General features: G+C 40.8%; 1 protein-coding gene and 1 pseudogene across 4 annotated transcripts in view; both read right to left on the minus strand.

Moving 5' to 3' along the window:
• Nucleotides 1-2,159: 2,159 nt before the first annotated feature.
• LOC122128228 lies at nt 2,160-13,290 on the minus strand (annotated as a pseudogene).
• Nucleotides 13,291-15,322: 2,032 nt separating this feature from the next.
• Dock11 (dedicator of cytokinesis 11) overlaps nt 15,323-22,394 on the minus strand; it is a 197,578-nt gene continuing 190,506 nt past the window's right edge. For all 4 annotated transcript variants that reach the window (XM_042702479.1, XM_042702477.1, XM_042702478.1 and 1 more), the window contains 2 exons: nt 20,661-20,799; nt 15,323-15,793 (listed from right to left, as the gene is read on the minus strand). In XM_042702479.1, coding sequence (XP_042558413.1) covers nt 15,674-15,793; nt 20,661-20,799 — 259 coding nt within the window. In that variant the 3' untranslated portion in view covers nt 15,323-15,673. The remainder of the gene's footprint in view (nt 15,794-20,660; nt 20,800-22,394) is intronic.

Raw genomic sequence — 22,394 nt, forward strand, 5'->3', positions numbered from 1 at the left:
CTGGACAGGAGAAGGTAATAATATTTACATTTAACCAAAGAAAACTCTTGCCTCTGTCCACAATGATTCTCCTCCAAGGGGGGACTCTTTGCATACCAACAACTCTGTTGCAGGAATCAACACTCTTATTTGCATATCCTAATTGCATTTTCAGAGATCACTTTGCATACCTGACATTTGGATAGATCCTAATGCAAACAAGGAGTCCAGGGCTCCCTTAGAAAATACTAGCCTTTCTTGAGCAGCTAAATCCATCCCACCGTAGTCCCTAAGTTACCCCATCTCTCCACACCTCTTTGCCTATGTGGTCTTTCTGACCAGTAGTCAGAGAACTAGTGATTTGATGCTGTGTTGTGGTTTGATGCTATGTTGTGGCTGTGTGAACTCTGGACTAAGACACAAGGCTAATCATTTCACTCTTCTGCATCCCCAGTTCCCAAGCCAGTGTCAAATCTTACGAATTTGATGAACTTTGTTTCATAATACCATGTAATGTTTAGTTTTATAAATGTTCCTTGGATGTTAGTCTATATTGTCCCACATTCTATAGATGTCTATTAAATAAATTTCATGAGTTCAATACAATTGTAGATCTCTTCTCTTCTCTCCTCTTCTTTTCCCTTGTGCTTCTACTAAGGCTTGAATGCTTGTACTCAGGACCTGGGCACTATCCCTGAGCTTCTTTTGCTCAAGGTTAACTCTCTACCACTTAAGCCACAGCTCTACTTTACACTTTAGGATTTTTAAAAAGTAACTTATTAGAGAGGAGTCTTCCAGGCTTTCCTGCACAGGCTGGCTTTGAACTTTGATCCTCAGATCTCAGGTCCCTCAGTAGCAAGGATTACAGGCATGAACCACTGGCATCCTGCTTTTGATCTTTTGAAAGAATGTTTTTGCTATGTAGTCCAGCCTGGCCTTGGCATTCTGACCATTTTATTTATAGGTAGGTGTCACTATACCTTGCTACTGAGTTTCTTTTTTAAAAAAAGTGATTTGACCTACCAATTATTGAGAGACATGTGAAAATCTCTCCATATAATACAATGGTGAATTTTTCAAGCTATAAGTCTGTTTACTTTTATGTGTATTTTGCATCAAATGCACACACATCTGTAATCTTTATAGCTTTCTAGTGAAACAAACCATCCATCACTAAGAAGCAACTTTTATTAATCTAATCCAGTACTCCTTTTTGCATTAAAGTTTATTGTAACTAGTGGTAGTATATCTTCATAAGCTTTCCTTTGGTTGACATGTGGTTGGTATATTTTCCTGTATTCTTACTTTCTTTTGGTGCCATTATGTTTGAGGTCTGCTCTCAGAACAACATAAAGTAAAATTTATTTTTGCCATCCAGTAGAAAAATCATTGTCTTTTAACTGAAGAATTTGCCTCATTTACATTTACTTGTTTTTAAAATGGCCCATGCTGACATTTACTAATAATCATTTCGTGCAGCCTGTCAGCTGAATCTAGCCCACAGACCTGAATTCATGTTTTCCTTAGCCTTCACAATATTAAAAATCAATGCATTCCATACAAAGTCTACATTTCCCATTTCATTAATATGGCTTTTCCTGCAAGTACATATGCCCCATCTGTATTCCTCTTCCCAAAGCCCCCAGTACTCCTTGTCCTTTAGAAACTTCTTGGCTCCTTGTTAGCACATGCTAATAACTGAACTTCTCAGCTAAGGAATTGCACTTTGGTTCTCAGCAGACTGGGGGTTCCAGGATTCAGTTTCTTCTTTGGTAAATGAGATGGGTTCCAGAAGTCCTGCTTCAGCCCTGCTCTCGGAGGCTACAACTGGAAATAAACGGATTGATCTCCACCTTGGCCCATCCTTCAGTGTCTCTCTTTTGATTTCTTCTTTTTGATTCTCTGATCAGTGTTGACTCCAGCTCTCTCCCTCTAGAGGTGATTGCTGCTTCTTCATATCTCTGCTCTTTGCTTCCCTAGTTCTACCATCTTCATCCTCATGGCTTATACCTCAAACCTCCTCCTGTTTCCCCTGATGCTTTCATCTTTCTTTCTTGTTTTTCCTGCTTCTGGCTCTGTTCTCTGCTTCTCTAGTACTGCCATCTAAAGCAGTCTCCAATCCTCGTTCCCCCTCTATGTTAGGTCCTCTTGCCTCCTTTATTTTTTTTTATTTTGATGTACAGGTCAGTGTGCTTTGCCCTCTACCTCTTTTGTACTGACACTATCTGCTACCTTCTTGCCTGTTTCTCCTTCACAGAAGACTCCTATTTCCTCCTCCTCATGTTGCTGCCTCTTCTTTTTCTTCCTTTTCCTGAATGACCAATTGTATTGTTCTCTGCTCTTTGTTTCTACAGCCGCTTCCTCCTCATACTCTAGAGTATTCCTTCTCTCTCTTTTAAGATTTGTTCTTGATGTTATCTTTTCTTCTTCTTGCTCTTCCTGAAGCTCTGGTCAGTTTGTTGTAGGTACACTTGACCTGAATTTTCAGTTGCTATAGTTTCTTCATCTTTCTGCTTTTTATTCTTTTAGGGGTGGGTGAAAGCCCCCTGTATCCTGGCCTTTAAGATAGGTCAAGAAGGCCTGCTTCTAGCCCAGCAAGCTTGGCCTTCGTCGTAATCCCCAAATGGGCAGCCTTGTGTGCTGTTTGCCCCCCACAGGCTTGGAGCCGCATTTCATCTGCCAGAATCTTTGGAGTATAGGTCCCTGGTTATCTTCATCACTGCGGATCTCCAAGTCTTTGTCTGGTTTCTCTCCACCTGAAGTCAGTGTGGCTGCCCAGCTTGTAATACCTTTACAAACTTCTGATACAATACATTAGGTTTGGAGCACTTTTGATTGGCAGTCTCTTCAGAAAGGCATTTTATTTGTATTATGTCCCCATGAGTGTCTGGCTTGAGGGTCACTTTGAGGGCCTGAATGATTCCATGTTCCTTCTGGCTCAGGATTTTGCCTTGAATCCATCCATGCTTTAGCAGCTGCTCCTCAGCAGACTTCATCCCATGATCCTTGACCATCAGAGTGACATTGATGATGGACAAGGCTCTGTCCTCAGGCTCTCACCAGGAAAGGTAAGTTGGCATTGTCTTTCGCTGAAGGCTTTTAGTGGACTCATGTGCCACACCTGACCTGTGTACCACCATCTTCCTACATCCACTTTTAATATATTTTTATTTATTTCTATCATCTTTCTTTTTATCCTTTCCTCTCAGCTTCTTTGAAATATTGTGGGGCCTTTTTTTGTCTTAAAAAATATGCAACAGTATCATTTATCTCTTGTAATTTAGGTATTAATAGTTCCTACCACAAGCTTCAGTGCAAAGATTAAAGATGTGAGCTGAAGAAACTCATATAAACCTTTATCCAGTACCTCAGTACATAATAAACAGTAAAAATGGGAACTATTATTAGAATTTCTAATACTCTTTCATCTTTATAGTTCCCTCATTGCTTGCGGTTCCGCTTCTATTGTTCTCCTTTCTGCTGGCATCGTCCCATTTGTTCTCAGTCCTTTATTCTTTCATTTCTCCTTTGCTGCCACTCAATTTCCTGTTTCCTCTTACCCTTTTATCCTCAGGCCAGCTACATGTATAAGCTGAAATAATGAAGCCATTTGGGGAACAGTCCCTTGTGGTAGAGGATCTTCGTAACACATAGCCATAGCCAACTCTGGGTGCCAGTCTAGCTTGTTATGGTGAAATTGGATCAGCTGGGTTCATCAGTTTTGGGGCATGGATCTAAAAACAATTGAGAACGCACCACCAGCCACGTGCCAGTGGCTTATGCCTGTAATCCTAGCTACTCAGGAGGCTGAGATCTGAGGATCACCATTCCAAGTCTATGAGACTCTTACCTCCAATAAACTACTCAGAAAAAGCCAGAAGTAGAGTTGTGGCTCAAGTGGTAGAGTGCTAGCCTTGAGCACAAAGAGCCTCAGGGATAGTGCCCAGGCCCTGAGTTCAAGCCAAAAAAATAAAAATTAAAGATTAAAAAAATTTAAAAACCTACAAAAAACAACTCACCAGCAAGGATACAGTTGAATTCCTTAGCATCTTCCCCTAAGGTGGACAAGCTTACTTTCTACTAACAAGGAACTCTGCTTGGGGAAAGCAGGTTGTTACCTCACTAGGAATTTGTATATGCACAACCACAACCTGGAAAGAGGAACCATTTGTACTCAGAGCATTGTGGTCAGAGGAAAATTTTGTCATCATTGTTGTAACAGAGCTGCAACTAAATTTAGCAAGCTGTATATATATTTTTTCATCATGATTGAGGAAAAGATACATGTTTTCTTCCCCAAAGCAAAAAAGTCCCCAAGCCCCAAAAGGTCTTCCCTAATTTGATATTACCCGCTATAGAGATTCCATACTCTAGTTGCTTTACAGCTTTGGATTTTGCTCCCCCCCCCCCCATTATCCTCTCTGTAGCATGACATTATTGAAAGATCTATTGGGCCACTGGCACTTGGTGGAGTTTTGGGTACTTTTCTGTTCTCTGGTGGTTTCTGAACTTAGATTGAAATAAACAAAAGTACTGAACTTCCATATTTCACAAGGATGTTGAGTTTTAGACTTTAATCATTTTTGTGTTGGAGCTTGTACTGGGGCTTAAACTCAGGACCTGTCACTCTTGCTTAACTTTCTTCCTTACAGCTGGCACTCTATCATGTGAGCTATACCTCCAGTTCTGGCTCTTTGTTGGTTGATTGGACTTCTCTGCCTAGGCTAGTTTCTAAAGATAATCCTCAGATCTTAGCCTCTTGAATAGCTGGAATAATAGGTTGAGTCACTGGCACCCAGCTTAGAGTCTAATCTTTTGATGACAGTTAACATATGTTTTATTCCTCATGATAAATTTTAAATAGATGCTGACAGTGTATTTTGAAATTTCTTTTTACAAAAGTATACCTTCACATTATGATGTAGATGAAATGTAACATATTGCTGATTATTACCAGAGACAATAACAAAATTCCTCTCTATGACTCAGAAGTTCTGAAAACCAAACTATATAGAATCTGTCCTATCTTTCTTTACCAAGGCCAATGCTATTGCCAGCATTTGATAGCAATTATAGGAAAAATTTGATTTCTTAAAATCCGTAGAAAAGATATGAGAAAGCAAGATAAATGGAAATGGACACATGGGGTAGATAGAAATTGATTCTCTACCCTTCTGTTCCCTTCCATTCCCATCACTTCCTTTTTTTCCCCTTTCCCTTCTGTTTCCTTTCCTTTCTTTTCCTTTTCTTTGTCATGCTGGAGATTGAGCCCAGAGTCTTGTACATGGCAGGTTAAGGACTCTACCACTGCGCTCTACTCCCAGTCTGGAGCTTTTCAATTTCTGTATCCAGGTCAGTATTGGACTGAGAAGGTTTTATCTACCTAGTATGCTCTAGACCAGTGACTCCATTTTGATATCAGGACTATGTTTTTTTATGTGTCAGTCCTGGGGCCTGAACTCAGCGCCCGGGTGCTATCCCTGAGATTTTATTGCTCAAGGCTAGCACTCTACCACTTGAGCTACAGTTTCACTTCTGGCAAATTGGATGTAAATGTGTCATGGACTTTTCTGCCTAGCTTGGCTTTGAACTGCCATCCTCAGATGTCAGCCTCCTGAATAGCTAGGATTACAGGCATGAGTCATCTGTGCCTGGTTGCAGGACTTGTAAACCATTAAAAATTATTAAGGACTTAAATCGTGCCTTCTTCCCTTCTCACCCACAGAATTTTGCTGAGTGTGGTATAAGTTGCCTCCTTGATTAGAAACGTACTTGGCATTTCACTTCTTGGGAATATAACTAGTGACAAGTGTCTAGCACAGTGTTTGCATTATTAATGTTGAAAGTATTGAAGCAACTAGTTGCCTCCTCATTTCCCGTTAATCATTCAAGCATTGCCAACCTATGGGCAGACACCACCAATGAAAGCACATAACAATTCACTAAAAATATTGCCTGCTCTCCAGAAACTTATTCTCTGCATAGGGAGCCAGCCATACATTCTTTATGAAATAAGATTAGTGAAGGCAATGTCATGTTGAAGTTCAAAATATCAACTTATGCTAATGACACCATTGAGTACACAGCAACAACCAAAATCATTATTGCTGTAAAATTAGTGAAACTGAAAATAAGATTTCATAGTAGCTAAGTACATAGGCTCTGGAGCCAGACTGCCTGTTAAGAATCGTGGCTCCACCATTTCCTGTTTGCATGACTTGATGCAAGTTACCGAAATCCTCCATGTCTCAACTTCCTCCTTTAGAAAACAGGGATAATTAGAATAATATTGGCACTCATTTCAGAGAGTCTTTGGAGGAGTAAATATGCTCATAAAGGAAAAGCACTCAGAATAGGGTCTGTCATGTAGAAAATGATCAATAAAAGTGCAAGGGTACTTTTGAGAAAATGGTCAGCAATCCTTTTAACAAATATTGTCTTAACCTTAAACATACACAATAAAGGAAATGGGATTATGGCCCTTTTGGGAGTAGATGTATGACAGGATACATTCAGGAATGTCATGGTATTATTTGCTGAGAATATGTTTAATGTCCGGTATTTTGGCTGGGCACAGAGCATGAGGTTTAATAAATACTAAAAAAAAAAAATCAATGGGGCTGGAAAGTTGGCTCAGTGGTAGAGTGTTTGCCTTGCATGCATGAGGCCCTGGGTTCGATTCCTCAGCACCCACATAAGCAGAAAAAGCTGGGAGTGGCACTGTGGCTCAAGTGGTAGGGTGCTAGCCTTGAGCTGAAGAGTTGAGGGACAGTGCCCAGGTCCAGAGTTTAGGCCCTATGGCCAACAAAAAAAAATCAATGAACAATTTTAGATCAAAACGAGCCAGGTGACAATGATTCACACCTGTAATCCTAGCTACTTCCTACTCTGGAGACTAGAGACCTGGAAAATTGTGGTTCAAAGCTAGGCTAGGTAGAAAAGTCTGACAGACTCCATCTCAAAAAACAAAACAAAGCAAAAAAAAAACCCAAGGCTGGGAAGGTGTTTCAGTGGTAGAGTGCTTGCCATGTATGCATGAGGCCCTGAATTTGATATCTCAGCACTACATAAGCAGAAAACTTTGGAAGTGGCGCTGTGGCTCAAGTGGTAGAGCACTAGCTTTGAACTGAAGAGCTGAGGGATAGTGCCCAGGCCCAGAGTTCAAGCTCCATGACTGACAAAAAAACTGGCAAAAAAACTAGGTCCAATGCGTGACTCAAGTGACAGTAGGCCAACTCAGTGAGAAAACTAAGAAAGAGTAAAAGGCCCAGAGGCCCAGAGTATCAACACTAATACTAGCAAAACAAACAAAAAAGTTAATCTAGATAGGCTTATGTAAATTTTTTGTATTTTGTAGTATTTTGGGGGTGGGAATTATTGGATTTTACTTTTGTTTTTGGTACTTAAAATATGAATATTCATATACTACTTAGCTTTATTAAATTGTAACTCTATGCCATATTTACCTGAGGATGTGTGTGTGTGTATGTGTGTGTGTATGTGATTCTGCTGGGGCTCCAACCCAGGCAGGGCCTTGTGCATTCTATGCGTGAACTCCGTTACTGAGTTGTGCCATCATCCCCTTCCAATTGTTCTAAAAATTCAAACATAAAGAGTGAGTGGTTCATGTCTGTAACTCTTGCTACTAAGAATGTTGAGACTTGGAAGATTGTGGGTGGTTTGAGACCAGCATGGGATAAAAAGAACTTTTGAGACACCTTCTCAATGGAGATTAGGATGTGGTAGCATACACCTGATATCCTAGCTACATGGGGAGGACTCATGTAGATAGACGGACCCCAGGTGCTTGCCAGGGCAGGAAGCAAGAGTCTATCTCAAAAATAACCTGCGAAAGCTGGGTGCTGATGGGTCACATCTGTAATCCTAGCTACTTAGGAGGCTGAGATCTGAGGATCATGGTTCAAAGGCAAGCCTGGATAGGAAAATCAGTGAGATGCTTATTTTCAATTAATCACCAAAAAGCCAGAAGAGGAGCTGTGGCTCAGCTATAGAACACTAGCCTTGAGCACAAAAGCTCAGGGACAGTGCCCAGGCCCTGAGCTTAAGCCCTAGAACTGGCACACAGATACAATAATAACCTGCAGAAAGCAGGGCTAGGGGCATGGTTCAGTGGTAAGAGTGCTTGCCTACCAAGCATGAGTTCAAACCTGACAGAATTCAAACCTTATAGAGATCACATTCCATATGCTAGTTTTCTATAGACTCTCAACACTAGCACTTTACCACTTGACCCACAGCTCCACTTCTGGCTTTTTGGTGGGTAACTGGAGATACGAGTGGACTTTCCTGCCTAAGCTGGCTTTGCACCATAATTCTCAGATTTCAGACTCCTGAGTAGCTAGGATTACAGGTGTGAGCTACCAGTGAAGGGCTTGAGTAATTTTATACCATGACTAAAATAAGGGTGTTCATAAGATTATTCTTCATACTTTTTAGTCATTTATTTTGTTTTCTTTTTTTTTTTTTAGTGGTATTAAGTCTTAGCTCAAGGCCTCATGCTGGTGAGCACCTAGCCACTTGAGCCACACAACTTCAGCTCTGCATATTTTAAAAACCACATACAAATGACAATCTGTACTTATCATTCCCAAACTTGCTTTTTTCATTGTTTTTTTTTTGAGGGTTATCCATGTTGATACAGGCAGTTTTAGTTCCTTCATCTTCATTGTTGTAGAGTATTCCAGAACACGTGTGTGTGTGTGTGTGAAAAATACACTAAAATGAGGAATCAAGCTTTGGTGTCAGTTTGAACAACAGCTTTCCTTCCTTTTGGGCACCGTGAAGAGTAAGTGCAAATGGCTTGAGGTAGAAGTGGACATGGCAGATAGGAGGAACTCTGAGGAGTGAGTTGGAAAGTAAAACAATGCTAGCAGCTATTTCCTATAGGCAGACAAAGGCTGGATAAGTCAGAGCCTCACAAGCATTTGTTTTGCCTGGAGAAAGAGGCATGGCAGACTTTTTTTTTCCTTCCTTCCTTCCTTCCTTCTTTCCTTTCCCTCTCCCTCCCCCTCTCCCTCTCCCCCCCCCCCTCCTTTCTTTGTGTGTTGGTCCTGGGGCTTAAACTCAGGGTCTAGGCATTGTCCCTGAACTACTTTTGCTCAAGACTACTGCTCTACCACTTGAGCCACAGTGCCACTTCCGGCTTTTTATAGTTTAGTGGAGATAGAGTGTCATAAACTTTCCTGCCTGAGCTGTCTTTGAATTGTGATCCTCAGATCTTAGTCCCCTTAGAAATTAGGATTACAGGCATGAGCCACTGACTTTAGGCTCTCTTTTTCTCCCTCTCTCCCCTTCCCTTCTTTCTTTCCTTTCCCTCTTTTTCTTTCTTTCCTGTCTTCTTTCTCTCTCATTCTTTCTTCCTTCCTTTCCCCCTTTCTTTTTCTTTCTTTCTTCTCTCTCTCCCATTTCCTTCCTTCTCTTCTTTTCTTTCTTTTCTTTTTTTTTGGGGGGGGGGGTTCCGGTCGTGGGGCCTGAACTCTGGGCCTGGGCGCTGTCCCTCAGCTCTTCAGCTCAAGGCTAGTGCTCTACCATTTGAGCCACAGCGCCACTTCCGCCTTTGTTTCTTTTTTGCTTATGTGGTGCTGGGGAATCGATCCCAGGGCCTCATGCATGCAAGACAAGTGCTCTACCACTGAGCCACCTTCCCAGCCCCTCTTTCCTTTTTCTTCCTTTCTTTCTCCCTCTTTCCTTCTTTCCTTCCTTCTTTCCTCCTTTCTTTCTTTCTTTTTCTTTCTTTCTGCCTTCCTTCCTTTCTTCCTTCCTTTCTTTTTCTTTCTTCCCTTCCTCCCTCCGCCCTTTTTCCTTTTTTGGCAGTGCTGAGCCACCACTGAGCCACACCTCCACCCCTTACATTAAGTTAAAAGGATAATTCTGACTCTCTGATTGAGAATGGACTTGATGTAGTAAAAGGCAGGAGGTAAGTTAAAGGGCTATTTGCAGTTAGGGAAGCTGGATATGAAAACTGAAGCAGGATGACAGTATTGTAGTTGGTGAGAATAAGCAAGATGAGATGTTTGTTTTGAAGGTAAAGCCAAAAATATTTACAGAAGGATTAGACGTGAAGGGTGAGAGAAAGGGAGAGAAGGCAGCTCTGACTGCTACAATTCTGGTCTGGGCATATGATTTGAGTGGGGATACCATTTACTGAGATGGGGAATGCTCAGAATGAGCTGGGAGGTGGAAACTAAGACTTTGTATGGATCAGGTTATATTTATGATACGCAAAGAGAAAAGCTATTTTCTGGCCATCCTCCCACTTTAGCCTTGTGAGCAGCTGGGACTACAGGAATATGCTACCATGCCTGGATGAACCACTGATCAAAGAACTAAAGGATGCTGAAGCAAACACATTAGCTAAAGCAGTGTGATCAGCTGATAGCTTGACTGGGAAGGGGAGGCTGGGGTCTGAACAAGTCAATCTGGGGCTGTTGGCCTCCTAGAATAGGGAAGTTTAAGGTACCCCACGTCAGTACGCCACATCCTGGTAGGGGAGTGAGAGGGTAGGCGTAGCTGACTTCCTAGGGGTGTGCCATGATCAGAGCAGGAAGAGGAAGCTAAGCAAGGAGAACACCCTGGCTTTTCAGTTATCTGTCAGGGAGGGAAACTGAGAGCTGAGAGGTACCCATCCATCTCAAAGGACTTTCTGAGTTGGAGTGGAAAGAGAAATAATGGTAACCTCAAGACTTTACCTAGTGAAAATTGGTCAGATCCTCATCATGTACCAATGTTCTATGATCCTAGTAGTGGTGGGATCCTGTTTGGGTGTCCTTGAGTAAAGTGGGCTTAGATTTTCTAGGATATGATTGTGGGCACAGATTCAGCAAACAATGGATTGAGAAGGTGTGAGGACAGGGTATAGTGTGGGAACCTTTAAATACCTCAGCCAAATAGTGTCGCCCAGAATCATGGAGTTCTAGGCAAACACTCTGGGGCTATGTCTGATGTACCTAGCTGGTGGCAATTCTAAGAGAAATGAGAAAAGTTTAACGATGATCAAACCAGGTAGGAGGTAGAATTTTTCCTCCCGGAGATTCTCTTTCCAGCACTAAAACTCCATAGTGATTGTTACCTGTTTTTATATGATTTTTTTTTATGACTTTCTGTTGCTCTTCCTGTTGTGTAATGATAGGATTTTGCATAAAAGACTCACAGACTTTCCTTCCCAGACTGACTTTGAACTGTGTTCCTCAGGTCTCAGCCTCCTGAGTAGCTAGGATTACAGGCATGAACCACTGGTGCCCAGATCAACAAAGATCTCTCTCTCTCTCTCCTCTCTCTCTCTCTCTGTCTCTCTCCCTCTCTCCCCCTCCTTTTCTCCCCCTCCCTCTCTCTACTGGTCCTGAGACTTGAACTCTGGAACTCTGGGCCTGGGCTCTGTCCCTGAGCTTTGTGCTCAAGGCGAGCACTCTACCACTTGAGGCAGCATCACTTCCAGCTTTTTCTGAGTAGTTTATTGGAGATTAGAGTGTCACAGACAGGCTGGGAATATGGCTTAGTGGTAGAGTGCTTGCCTAGCAAGCATGAAGCCCTGGGTTCGATTCCTCAGTAACACATAAACAGAAAAGGCCTAAAGTAGTGCTGTGGCTCAAGTGGTAGAGTGCTAGCCTTAAGCAAAAGAAGCTCAGGGACAGTGCTCAGGCGCTGAGTTAAAGCCCTAGGACTGGTAAAAAAAAAAAGTCTCACTGACTCCTGTCCTGGGTGGCTTTGAACAGTGATCCTCAGATCTCAGCCTCCAGAGTAGCTAAAATTATAGGCTTGAGCCACCAGTGTCTGGTTTCTCTGTCTTTTGATAGGCAAAGTAATGTGTTAGAGCAGGATTGAAGCATGTTCTGGATTTAAGCCCCCAAACACACACACACACACACACACACACACACACGAATGCATGCATGCACACACAACTAAAGGCAACCCAATATATTGAAGAGTTTGGAAATTTTGATTGCTCAATATATGACTTAGGTTCTTTATCTCAGGTACAACTAGTATTTATATTTTGTCTGATTCTTTTTTCTGACCTTTGTCATTTATTAACCAGTGAATCATCTCTAGTTTTATGAATGTTAGTCATAGTTTAAAAGTTGTTGCTGCCATTTTCTCTTTTTTTTTCCCCCTTGGTCATGGTGCTTGAACTCTGGGCCTTGGAGCTGTCCCTGAGCTCTTCAGATCAAGGCTAGTGTTCTACTACTTCAAGCCACAGTGCCACTTCTAGTTTTCTGGTGGCTAACTGGAGATAAGAGTCTCATAGACTTTCTTGTCCAGGCTGGCTTTGAATTGAGATCCTCAGCTCTCAGCCTCCTGAGTAGCTAGGATTACAGGCATGAGCCACCAGCGCTCGGCTTTTATTTCATTTTTAAAAAGGTGTTGATACCACTTTTATGTGTCTTTTTTTTTTTTTTTTAACCAGGACTGAGAACCGAACCCATGGCCTTGCGCGGGCCAGGCGGGCGCCCTTCCGCTGGGCTAAACCCCCAGCCCCTTGATACCACTTTTAGTGGGAGCCAAATCATATAAATACAGTAACAATAGAATATTCTATGTATTTACATGATGCCATTTGTGAAAATGTTTTTTTTAATTGCACAAAAGGACTTATTTTCTGTTTTTTTCATGCTAGTAAGAAACTAACATTAGATTGTCATAATCTATGTACAAATGTGAAAATGGAACAAGGAAAAGTAAGGAGGCTGGTGTGGGAAAGGGAGAAGAGAGAAGAGGAAAGGAGGGAAGGAGCAACTTGGACCAAGATGCATTGCATCCATAGACAGGTCAAAACAAAACACCGCTGGTACAACTGACACTTCACATTTCCCCATGCATTCAAAAGAGTATCAAAAAAATAGTTTCCAAGGGGACATTGGAAACAAGACTAATTGGAATAGAGCACAAATGTGTTGTTTCGTATGAATTAATTTGCAGAAGCCAAGTTGGTGCATGAAAGCATTCAACTACATTGACCATAATACCTGACATTTGCAATGTTTCCCAAGAGATTCCCTTGGCCTTTTGGGTCTAGCTCATTCTGTTGCTTGTGGTTTTGGTAGGAATTAATTTACAGAAGACAAATTGGTGTATGAAATCATCAATGTATATAAACAGTAATACCTAACACATGCACTTTCCCAAGAGATTCTCTTGGCCTTTTCTGGTGTAGCTCACCCTGTCATTCTTAGCTTGCTGCCTTTCCTCTGAAAGCTGAGGAAACACATTCAGTGAAATGGTCTTCTGACACAGATAATTCTGGCCACTGTTCACAATGATCTCTGATTTCTCTTTGTACTCCTTAGTCATCCCATGAGTCTTGCCCAGTGTTTCTCCACCATCTCTCTTTTTTCTTTTGGTCAGTCGTGGGGCTTGAACTCCGGGCTTGGGCACTGTCCCTGCACTCTTCAGCTCAAGGCAAGCGCTCTACCACTTGAGCCACAGCGCCACTTCTGGTTTTCTAGTGGTTTATTGGAGATAAGAGTCTCATAGACTTTCCTGCCCGGGCTGGCTTTGAACCGTGATCCTCACAGCTCAGCCTCCTGAGTAGCTAGGATTACAGGCATGAGCCACTGGTACCTGGCTCACCATATCTCTTATACTTGTTGCCTATGCCCCGCTCTCATGTTAGAAGCCTGTTCGAAGCTTCCTTTCATTCAGGACATTCTCCTCTGACATTATAATTCACAGTGATGTGTCCTTTATGATGGTGATAAATTATGGACAGTATCATCTTATTGCAACATTCCTATACAACTTTTCTTGTCTTCACATAGTTAATTCTTATATAAGTTAACTGTCTTTGTATCTCATCTCCTCAACTAGATGTTAAGTTATTAGGGTGCAGGAGTAATTTAGAATCTGCAAAAAAAATTACCTCTGGTGTACACACTGTGCTAGGTGTGCAAGAGGGACTAGTTGTGGATGAAGCTGGGGTGCATTTTTCCCAAGATGCCTTGCTCTGAGATGGCTGCATGCACTCTACGTGACAGTTCCTTACAAATACATGCCATATATTATCACTGTAAAGGGGAACCTTATTTATAGGTTACTCCAAGATATTAAGGCCTTCAAACTACTTTTGAAAGTACTTAACATTCCATTAAAATATAAGATTAATTTTCAATAAGCTTATACTCCTCTACAAGCTTAAAAATGACATGTACAGAAAAATGGCTGAGCCAAAGAGTATAATCTCTCAGATTTAACCTGCCTCAAAGTATTTAAAAAGCCAAGGCTCCAGACAATCCTGTTAGAGTTTAATGCCTGTTTGTCTGCCTATAAAATAAGCTAAACTATGGAAGGAATTAAGAATAGAACTTGAAATTTATGGAAGACAGTCAAAAATTCTATGAATAATTCCAGCTAAAAATGTTTAGAATTACCTTGGTTTCTTCAGAATGATTGGGGTAATCTGAGATAGAAAAGTAATCCCAAACTAGCAGGTATTAAATCTGTGGTGGCTGGGTATACTGATGTAAGGTGTGCCACACCCACCAAATTCTGTCAAAATGCTGGTTAACCTTGCCATTGAAGAAACTAATCACTGCAAAATTTCCACCTTGGACTGCTGATAAAATGCTTTGAGCTTGCATAGGCTGTATGGACTACAAATTCTCAGAAATGTTTTGTTTAGTTTTATGGACAGCCTCACATTCCTTTGGCAATAATTATTGCTTTCTGAGAGACCTGTGTAACATAAAAATCTCTTGAATTCTACACTTACCATCCAAACTAAGAACAGTGACCATGGTATTTGTAGGGTATCGTGATATTGTCCTGAAATTTTCCTAGTAAATAATGTTTTTGGTTCCTTTAGTTCAACCTTGACTACTAATAGGCAAGAATTCAACTTGTCTCTCCAGCTTGAAATATTATTCTTTTGTGTGCCAGAACTGGGGTTTGAAATCAGGGCATGGGCGTTGTCTCATGAGCTTTTTTGCTCAAGGCTAGTGCTCTACCACTTGCGCCATAGCTCCATTTCTGGCTTTTTGTGGTTAACTTTCCTGCCCAGGCTGATGCCTGCCATCCTAGCCCCCAGGAGGCTGAGATCTGAGGATTGTGGACTGAAGCCAGTTTGGGCAGGAAAGTCTGTGAGGGTCTTATCTCCAATTAACCATCAAAAGCCAAAAGCTGGAACTGTAGCTCAAGTGGTAGAGTATTTGCTGTAAGAAAAAAGTTGGGACAGTGCCCAGGCTCTAAGTTCAACCTGAGGGACCAGCACACATACATGTATACACACATACACACAAGTTCACACACACAAATCCTTTTTCTTCTCCAGTGATTTCTTGTCAAGCAAAAAATGCTAACTTGAAAGCATTATTTCCTTCACTTCTAATTACAAATAAGTTTTGACCTTTTATTGTATTCCATTATACAATTTTACATAGTACCATTATGACTATAAGCAATAATTAAGCAAAATGAAAATGATTTCTGAGCTCTACATTTCAGCATATAGATTTACCTAAAAAAAGTACAAACCAAGCACAGTGGTGCAAATTTCCAGGCACTTTCAAGTTGCTTAAATAGTTACAAAATATGTAAGCACCCTGTTTGAAAGCATGAAAAGTTTGGTGTCAGGAGAAAACACTCCATGTATATATCAAATCATTCAACGTTAACATTTGCACAGCTCCGAATATTCCTGAGAAATACCAGTCCCATTGCCATTGCCATCCACTTTTACTCATACATCAGCATATCTTGGGGAACCATAACCCCTGTCACTTGATGTACCACTAATTGCACAGAACACGTGTAATGTGTTGCTCATCCAGGGAGAATGCATTGTGTCTTCTTGTAATATCTAAAACAAAAGAAATATGCACAGTTATGGAACAACATTGCTACTGCCAAAAAAAGACTGTGTATATGAAATTGCAGGCATACTTCAATGGATCACTGACATGAGCTATTTGAAAATGACAGAAAGCAGAAAGAGCAAAGGATAACATTACCAGACTTAAGTCTTCAGAGCTGTGTTACAAAGGCAGCATAGCAAAAAAGCAGAAAAGAAATCTGGTTACTCATTAAGTAAAACAGGAGATCATAAAATGCAAATTTCCATAAAAAGAGAGATAATGCAATATTGAAAGAAGTGTTTTAACAGATGGTCATCAAAAGAGCTCAAAACAATAGACTACTGTTCTTTGATAAGAGTTTTATCTTCTAGTATAATAGGGCCCAGAATCATCTGAGGGTCTTTCTTTCCTTCTCTTTCTTTCTCCTTCCTTCCTTCTTTCTCTTTCTTTCTTTCTTTCTTTTTCTTCTCAAGGCTAGTGCTCTACCAGTTGAACCACAGCTTCACTTCTGTCCCTTTCGTGGTTATTTGGAGTTGAGTCCCAAAGACTTTGTTGCCAGAGCTGGCTTCGAACCACAATCCTAGGATCTCAGCTTACTGAATGCCTAGGATTACACGCATGAGCCACTGGTGCCTGGCTTCACCTGAGAGCTTTTTAAACATTCAGATACCCCAGCTTCTTCCCTGGAGACTTGGAAGTACTACTAAATGAAGATCAAAGTCAGAAGTGCAGTAGGGCATTGGTGGCTCAGGTACCACACCTAGGGCCTGAGTTCAAGCCCCAGGACACACACACACACACACACACACACACACACACACACACACACACACACACACACACACACACACACACACAAAGACAGAAGTACATTTTTCTAAAGTCATTGAGATTAGTTAAGCTAAGCAACACAGAATTTTCTTGGAAATCTACAACTTCACTAATGTAAAATCATTTTCTGGTTTCATAAATACACAAACATGTTCATTCCCAGTATTACTATATTTTTTAAATTAACCATTTTGTGTGACAGAGTTCTTATGTTTAAATTAGATGGAGGAAGATAACAATATATATACCATCTCCACCCACTTCAAGTATTAACTTAGGGCTCAAGCTTTCAAACTTGGGTTTTCAGCTTAGCTTTGAGACTTCAGCACTGAGCCATTAAATGGCCTAGGGTCACATCACTTATGTTCTCACAAATCATTATATTATTAAGCCTATGATAAAATTTCGTCTTGTCATGACATTAATCTTAAAGCATATGATAGGTTTAAGTGGTTAGGTGTCACAAATTACAAAACATACTAAACACACTACAAATGACCATTGCCAATTGCATTTAATTAAGAAATTGGCAATGATTAGTTTGGTTCAGTTTTTGGAAATAACGGGATTTGAACTCAGGGTCTTGTGCTTGCTCTCCTGGTGCTCTACCACTTGAGCCATACTCCCAGCCTAGATTTTTACTGGTCTTTTTTGAGATGATCTTCAGAACTTTTCTGCCTGGGCTGGCTTCAAACTATCATCTGTTCTATAAGCCTCCAGAGTAGCTAGGATTACAGGAGTATGCTATCAGTGCCCAGCTTGTAATGAATAGTTTTAAGATAATATGAGTTCTTTTTAAAAAGTCTAAAGCTTGGCGGGGTGGCAGTGGCTCATGCCTGTAATCCTAGCTGAGATCTGAGGATCCAGGGTGAGATCTAAGGATCACGGTTCAAAGCCATCCTGAGCCAGAAAGTCTATGAGACTCTTTATATCCAATTAGCCACTAGAAAATCAGAAGTGGGGCTGTAGCTCAAAGAGGTACAGTGCTAGCTTTGAGCAGAAAAGCTCAGGGACAGTGCAGTGCCCAGGACCTGAGTTCAAACCAAACGAATGAAAAAAATATAATGAAGTAAAAATAACAATTCATTATAAAGTCAATAGTTTGCATATACATAAACCAGTAAGAACTAGCATTTTCTTGGTTATCTAACAATATGCAATATAAGGAGTTAAACCTTACAACTAAGAAAAATAATTATGTTTATGGGAATAACCAGTATAAACAGGTGTGAAATATCATAGCCAATTTGAAAAACTTATGCTTCAAGGGGTGGAAAATGACTATTCTAAGTATTCTTTTTTTGGTGTGTGGGGGCGCTGGGCCTGGGACTTGAACTCAGGGCCTGGGCACTGCTCCTAAGCCTCTTTGTGCTCAAGACTGGCACTCTACCACTTGAGCCACAGTACCACTTATGGCTTTTTCTAAGTAGTTTATTAGAGACAAGAGACTCACAGACTTTCCTGCCTGGGCTGGCTTTGAACCACGATCCTCAGATCTCAGCCTCCTGAGTAGCTAGGATTTATAGGCATGAACTACAAGCACCTGGCTCATTCTAAGTAGCTTGATTACAGTAGGAATAATTAAATAATGTGCCTTCATTTGAATAATTTATTTGTAAGATTAGATCCTGTAGGAGTATACAAATGATGTAGCTGTCAGTATACATTGGCTGAAAACAGTACTGTATTTTTTTTATGGTTGGTCATGGGGCTTGAACTTTGGGCCTGGGCACTGTCCCCGAGCTCTTCAGCTCAAGGCTAGCACTCTACCACTTGAGCTACAGTGCCACTTCCGGTTTTCTGGTGGTTAACTGTAGATCAGAGTCTCACGGACTTTCGTGCCCAGGCTGGCTTTAAACCGTGATCCTCAGATCTTAGCCTCCTGTAGCTAGGATTACAGGTGTGAGCCACCAACACCTGGCTCTAATACTGTATTTTTTGTATGTCATTTGTGAAAAAAAGATTGTAGCTATGTTTTCTATATATTATGAGAAACTTTTCAACAAGATCATTTCAAGCAGCCATCTCTGTAGTCTATGTGTAGTCACATGAACTGTGATATTTAGAGAGAGGTATACCTCCACTGTGCTTATGTGCAGTCCAAGATACCCGAAAGAATGGGGGAGAACATCCTTGCCTTCCTAGTTCTGATCACTTGGCTGCTTTGAGAAGGAGAAAAGGGCCTTAGAGCTGTTTATATCTATTCCTAAGAAGACTAACGCAAGTAAAGATGGCAAAAAGATGACACAGAACAGTGATTCTGGGCTCTAACATACAACATCATTCCCAGCTACCAAGAATGTGTATGAGAGGACTGCTATAGTAGCCGGTCTCACTAACTCCACAGGATGATGAAAGTCTAGCTGATCCAGACTTTTCATGTTATAGAGATGACAATGGTCAGAGAAACAAACTCTTCACTGCAGACTTAAAGAGAATTCAAACTAAGGTTCCCACACACTCTAAGAATACAGCATTAAAAAGAAGTTTAGGTATTCAAGAAATTGATTGAAAGCCAACTAGCTCTGTTGTCACAGAATTTTGTTTTTTTTACTAGATTTTTCTCATCATGGAACCACAATTCTGTGGATATCAAGCACTGGTGAGGGCAAATTTTGTGTGAGATCCTCCTGCAAGGAGCAATAACTTTCAATCACTGAAATGCAGATTGCATAGGACCAGCCTTACAAAATATTTTCAGAATCACTGTAGTTACCCCTTTTCTTGGGGGAGTTGGTACTTGGGTTTGAACTCAGGGTCTCCCACTTGCGCAGCTTGCTGCTTGGCTAGTGCTCTACCTCTTGAGCCACACAGCTCCGGCCCTGCTTTTTGGTGGTTACTTTGGAGATTGGGAGTTTCACAGACTTTTCTGCTTGGTTGGCTTTATGCTATAATTCTACAGATCACAGCCTCTTGAGTAGCTAGGATTATAGGCATGAGCCATCAGCACCTGGCTTATCCTTGTTTATTTTAATCTTTAATTGTCTTTTGCAGTTCTGGAGATGAAACATAGGGCATTGCATATACTAAGCAAGCATTCTACCACTAAGCTCTACACCAGCTCCATCTTTAATAATCTTAAAAATTCAGTTTGGAAGCAAGTATTTATCCTATTGGGTGTTTTCATTAGTGGGGAAATGAAAGAAATTTTATGAGAAGCTTAAAAGGCTCAGTCAATTTACAAACATGCTTAATATGTTTAAATGACTAAGTGACAATCCATGTACAAAGTGCAGGAACAAAGATAATCAACATAATCCAGGAGAACTCAGATTTTCAAAATGAAGGCAATAGATATATAAAGGTGATAAGTACTATATGATTACATAATTTGGATCTAAGGATAATCAAGTTTTTCACATGCATGCACGTACACACACACACACACACACACACACACACACACATATGCATGCACATGCTGTCCCTGGGCTTTTTGCTCAAAGCTTTCCTGCCTGGCTGGTTTTGAACTACAATCCTAAGATCTCAGCCTCCTGAGAAGCTAGGCTTACAGGTGTGAGCCAGTGGTACCTGGTTTACTTTTATATTTTTTAGGTTGTGTTTTTCTAAGTCCACTGCAACTGGCACTAACCCTTAGTGATAGGTTAACATGCTAAGATTTGTATATAGGCTGTAATAGGTCAGTTCCTAAGTATTGGAAATCACTCAGGATCTCACCTAAAACACTAAATCTAATTTTGTACAGCTATGACATGGTGACATGGTCTGGAGACCATCATTTCATTTCTTTAGTACTCTTACCCTAGTAGATCAATTTGGCATTTCTCAGCCAGTTGCTTCTAATGTCACTATAGCACGAAGAACAAAATGGCTCAGCACTGAGCATTGCTTCCAGAGCAGTTTTAGATCATTGCTGCAAATTTGCTTTTCCTTCTAGCACTTAAATGCTTAGGGAAGTTACAAACAACTTTTAAAATACTGAGGAATTTCAAGGTAATACATTCCAGGCTAAGAGACTTTGCTAATTAACATTTTGGAGCCCCCAGATCTTGTTTTTAGTTTCAACCACTCATGACTTGCCTGCTCATGGATAATGTCAGACAATTCTTTCACCATGTCTCTGAAATTTGACTTTAGCCCTTCATGGTATTCAATTTGATCCTCTTTAATTAGCCGCTCATTTAGTTCAAGTGCAATGCTACATGCTTGTATGAATTTCCTGTGGAGAAAAAAAGACAAATTTTATTACTTATTCTTGGGGATTTTCATTGACAATCAATATAATAACAATCTAGTAAGCTATGACTTACTTAAGAAGATTTCAGTTCTCAAATTTCTCACTGTAGTTGTTCTTGTTACTTCCCAAGTCTTGAGCTACCTTCTCCTTTCTTTTCTACCTTTACCCTGGGAGTTAAACACTGGCATCTAACACATATTCTCTAGGAAGCCTATTTCCTTACCTCTGTTGTTGGTATTATACTGGCTGGTTGTGTACTAACATCACTTTATCTGTAGATAGGAAATAATTGGTTTGGAGCTTTTGTTGCATCCAATACAGTGCTGGATGCTATGACATGAAATATGTTCCCTAGATTACTAAGAAAGGAACAGAGAAGTGAAGGTTTATCATAAAAGTATTTTCAGCTGGGCACTGATGGCTCACATTTGTAATCTTACCTATACAAGAGACAGATCTGAGGATCCTGGTACAAAGCCAGCCCAAGCAAACAAATCTGAGACTCCTATCTCCAATTAACCAGCAAAAAGTCAGAAGTAGAATGCCAGCCTTGAGCAAAAAAGCTAATATGAAGCCCTGAGTTCAACCTCAGTACTGGCGCAATGAAAAAGTAGTTTTCCTTATTTCATGGAGATATGTTTAAAGTCCATAGATTTTATCTGAGGGGACAAAGTGCCTTATTGTTCATATGCTTTATATCACTGTTATAGTAACTAGTAAGATTCTTTTGTATATGGCATGCATGTATATTTAAAAGGAAAACAATTCTGTTGGTTGTGGGCCTTGGTGCTGTCCTTGACCTCTTTTTGTTCAAGGCTAGCACTCTACCACTTTGAGCCACAATGCCACTTCCAGTTTTCTGGTGGTTAATTGGAGATGAGTCTTACAGATATTCCTGCCCAGGCTGGCTTTGAACTGTGATAATCAGATCTCAGGCTCCTGAATAGCTAGGATTACAGGTGTGAGCCACCGGCCCCTGACCTAAAAGTAAATTTTTTGAAACAAGGTCTTGCTGAGGCTGTCTTTGAACTATTGATCTTCCTGACTCAGTCTCCCAAGTGCTGGGCTTACAGGAATTTTCATCTATGCATGCATAATTAATAAATATTGGCCAATGAATGACTTCTGGTTACTCTGCAAACTGGAATAGGTGTGGACATACAGATAGGAAAAGGAAATAATATAAATTAGAAGCCAATGAGTAAATAGGTTTGATCTTTCTTATGTGTGTTTGACTCAATTGCTTCTCTTGTTCTGAATATAAATTGAATGCAAACTGTTCTGAAACAGTACTGGGGTTAAACGCAGGGCCTTTCACTTGCTAGGCAGGTGCCCCAGTCCTTGAGCCACGCCCGCAGCTTTTCCTTTTATATATAGACTGTTTTCTAATCTATGACCTTTCAGACACACCTTAGCTTACTGGGATGCTTGCTGTACACGAGACAGCACATGTCCTAGACGGGCAGAAGGCAAATAGAATTAAAGACACGGGACAGCAACAAGCTGATGGACCTCGTCCAATTCCACTTTTACTCCTACCCTAAATGGTCTGAAAATGCTATAACACAAGGTCAATC

The sequence above is a fragment of the Dipodomys spectabilis genome, unplaced genomic scaffold, assembly GCF_019054845.1.
Source record: "Dipodomys spectabilis isolate Male_0828 unplaced genomic scaffold, ASM1905484v1 ptg000325l, whole genome shotgun sequence".
NCBI classification, from domain to species: Eukaryota; Metazoa; Chordata; class Mammalia; order Rodentia; family Heteromyidae; genus Dipodomys; species Dipodomys spectabilis.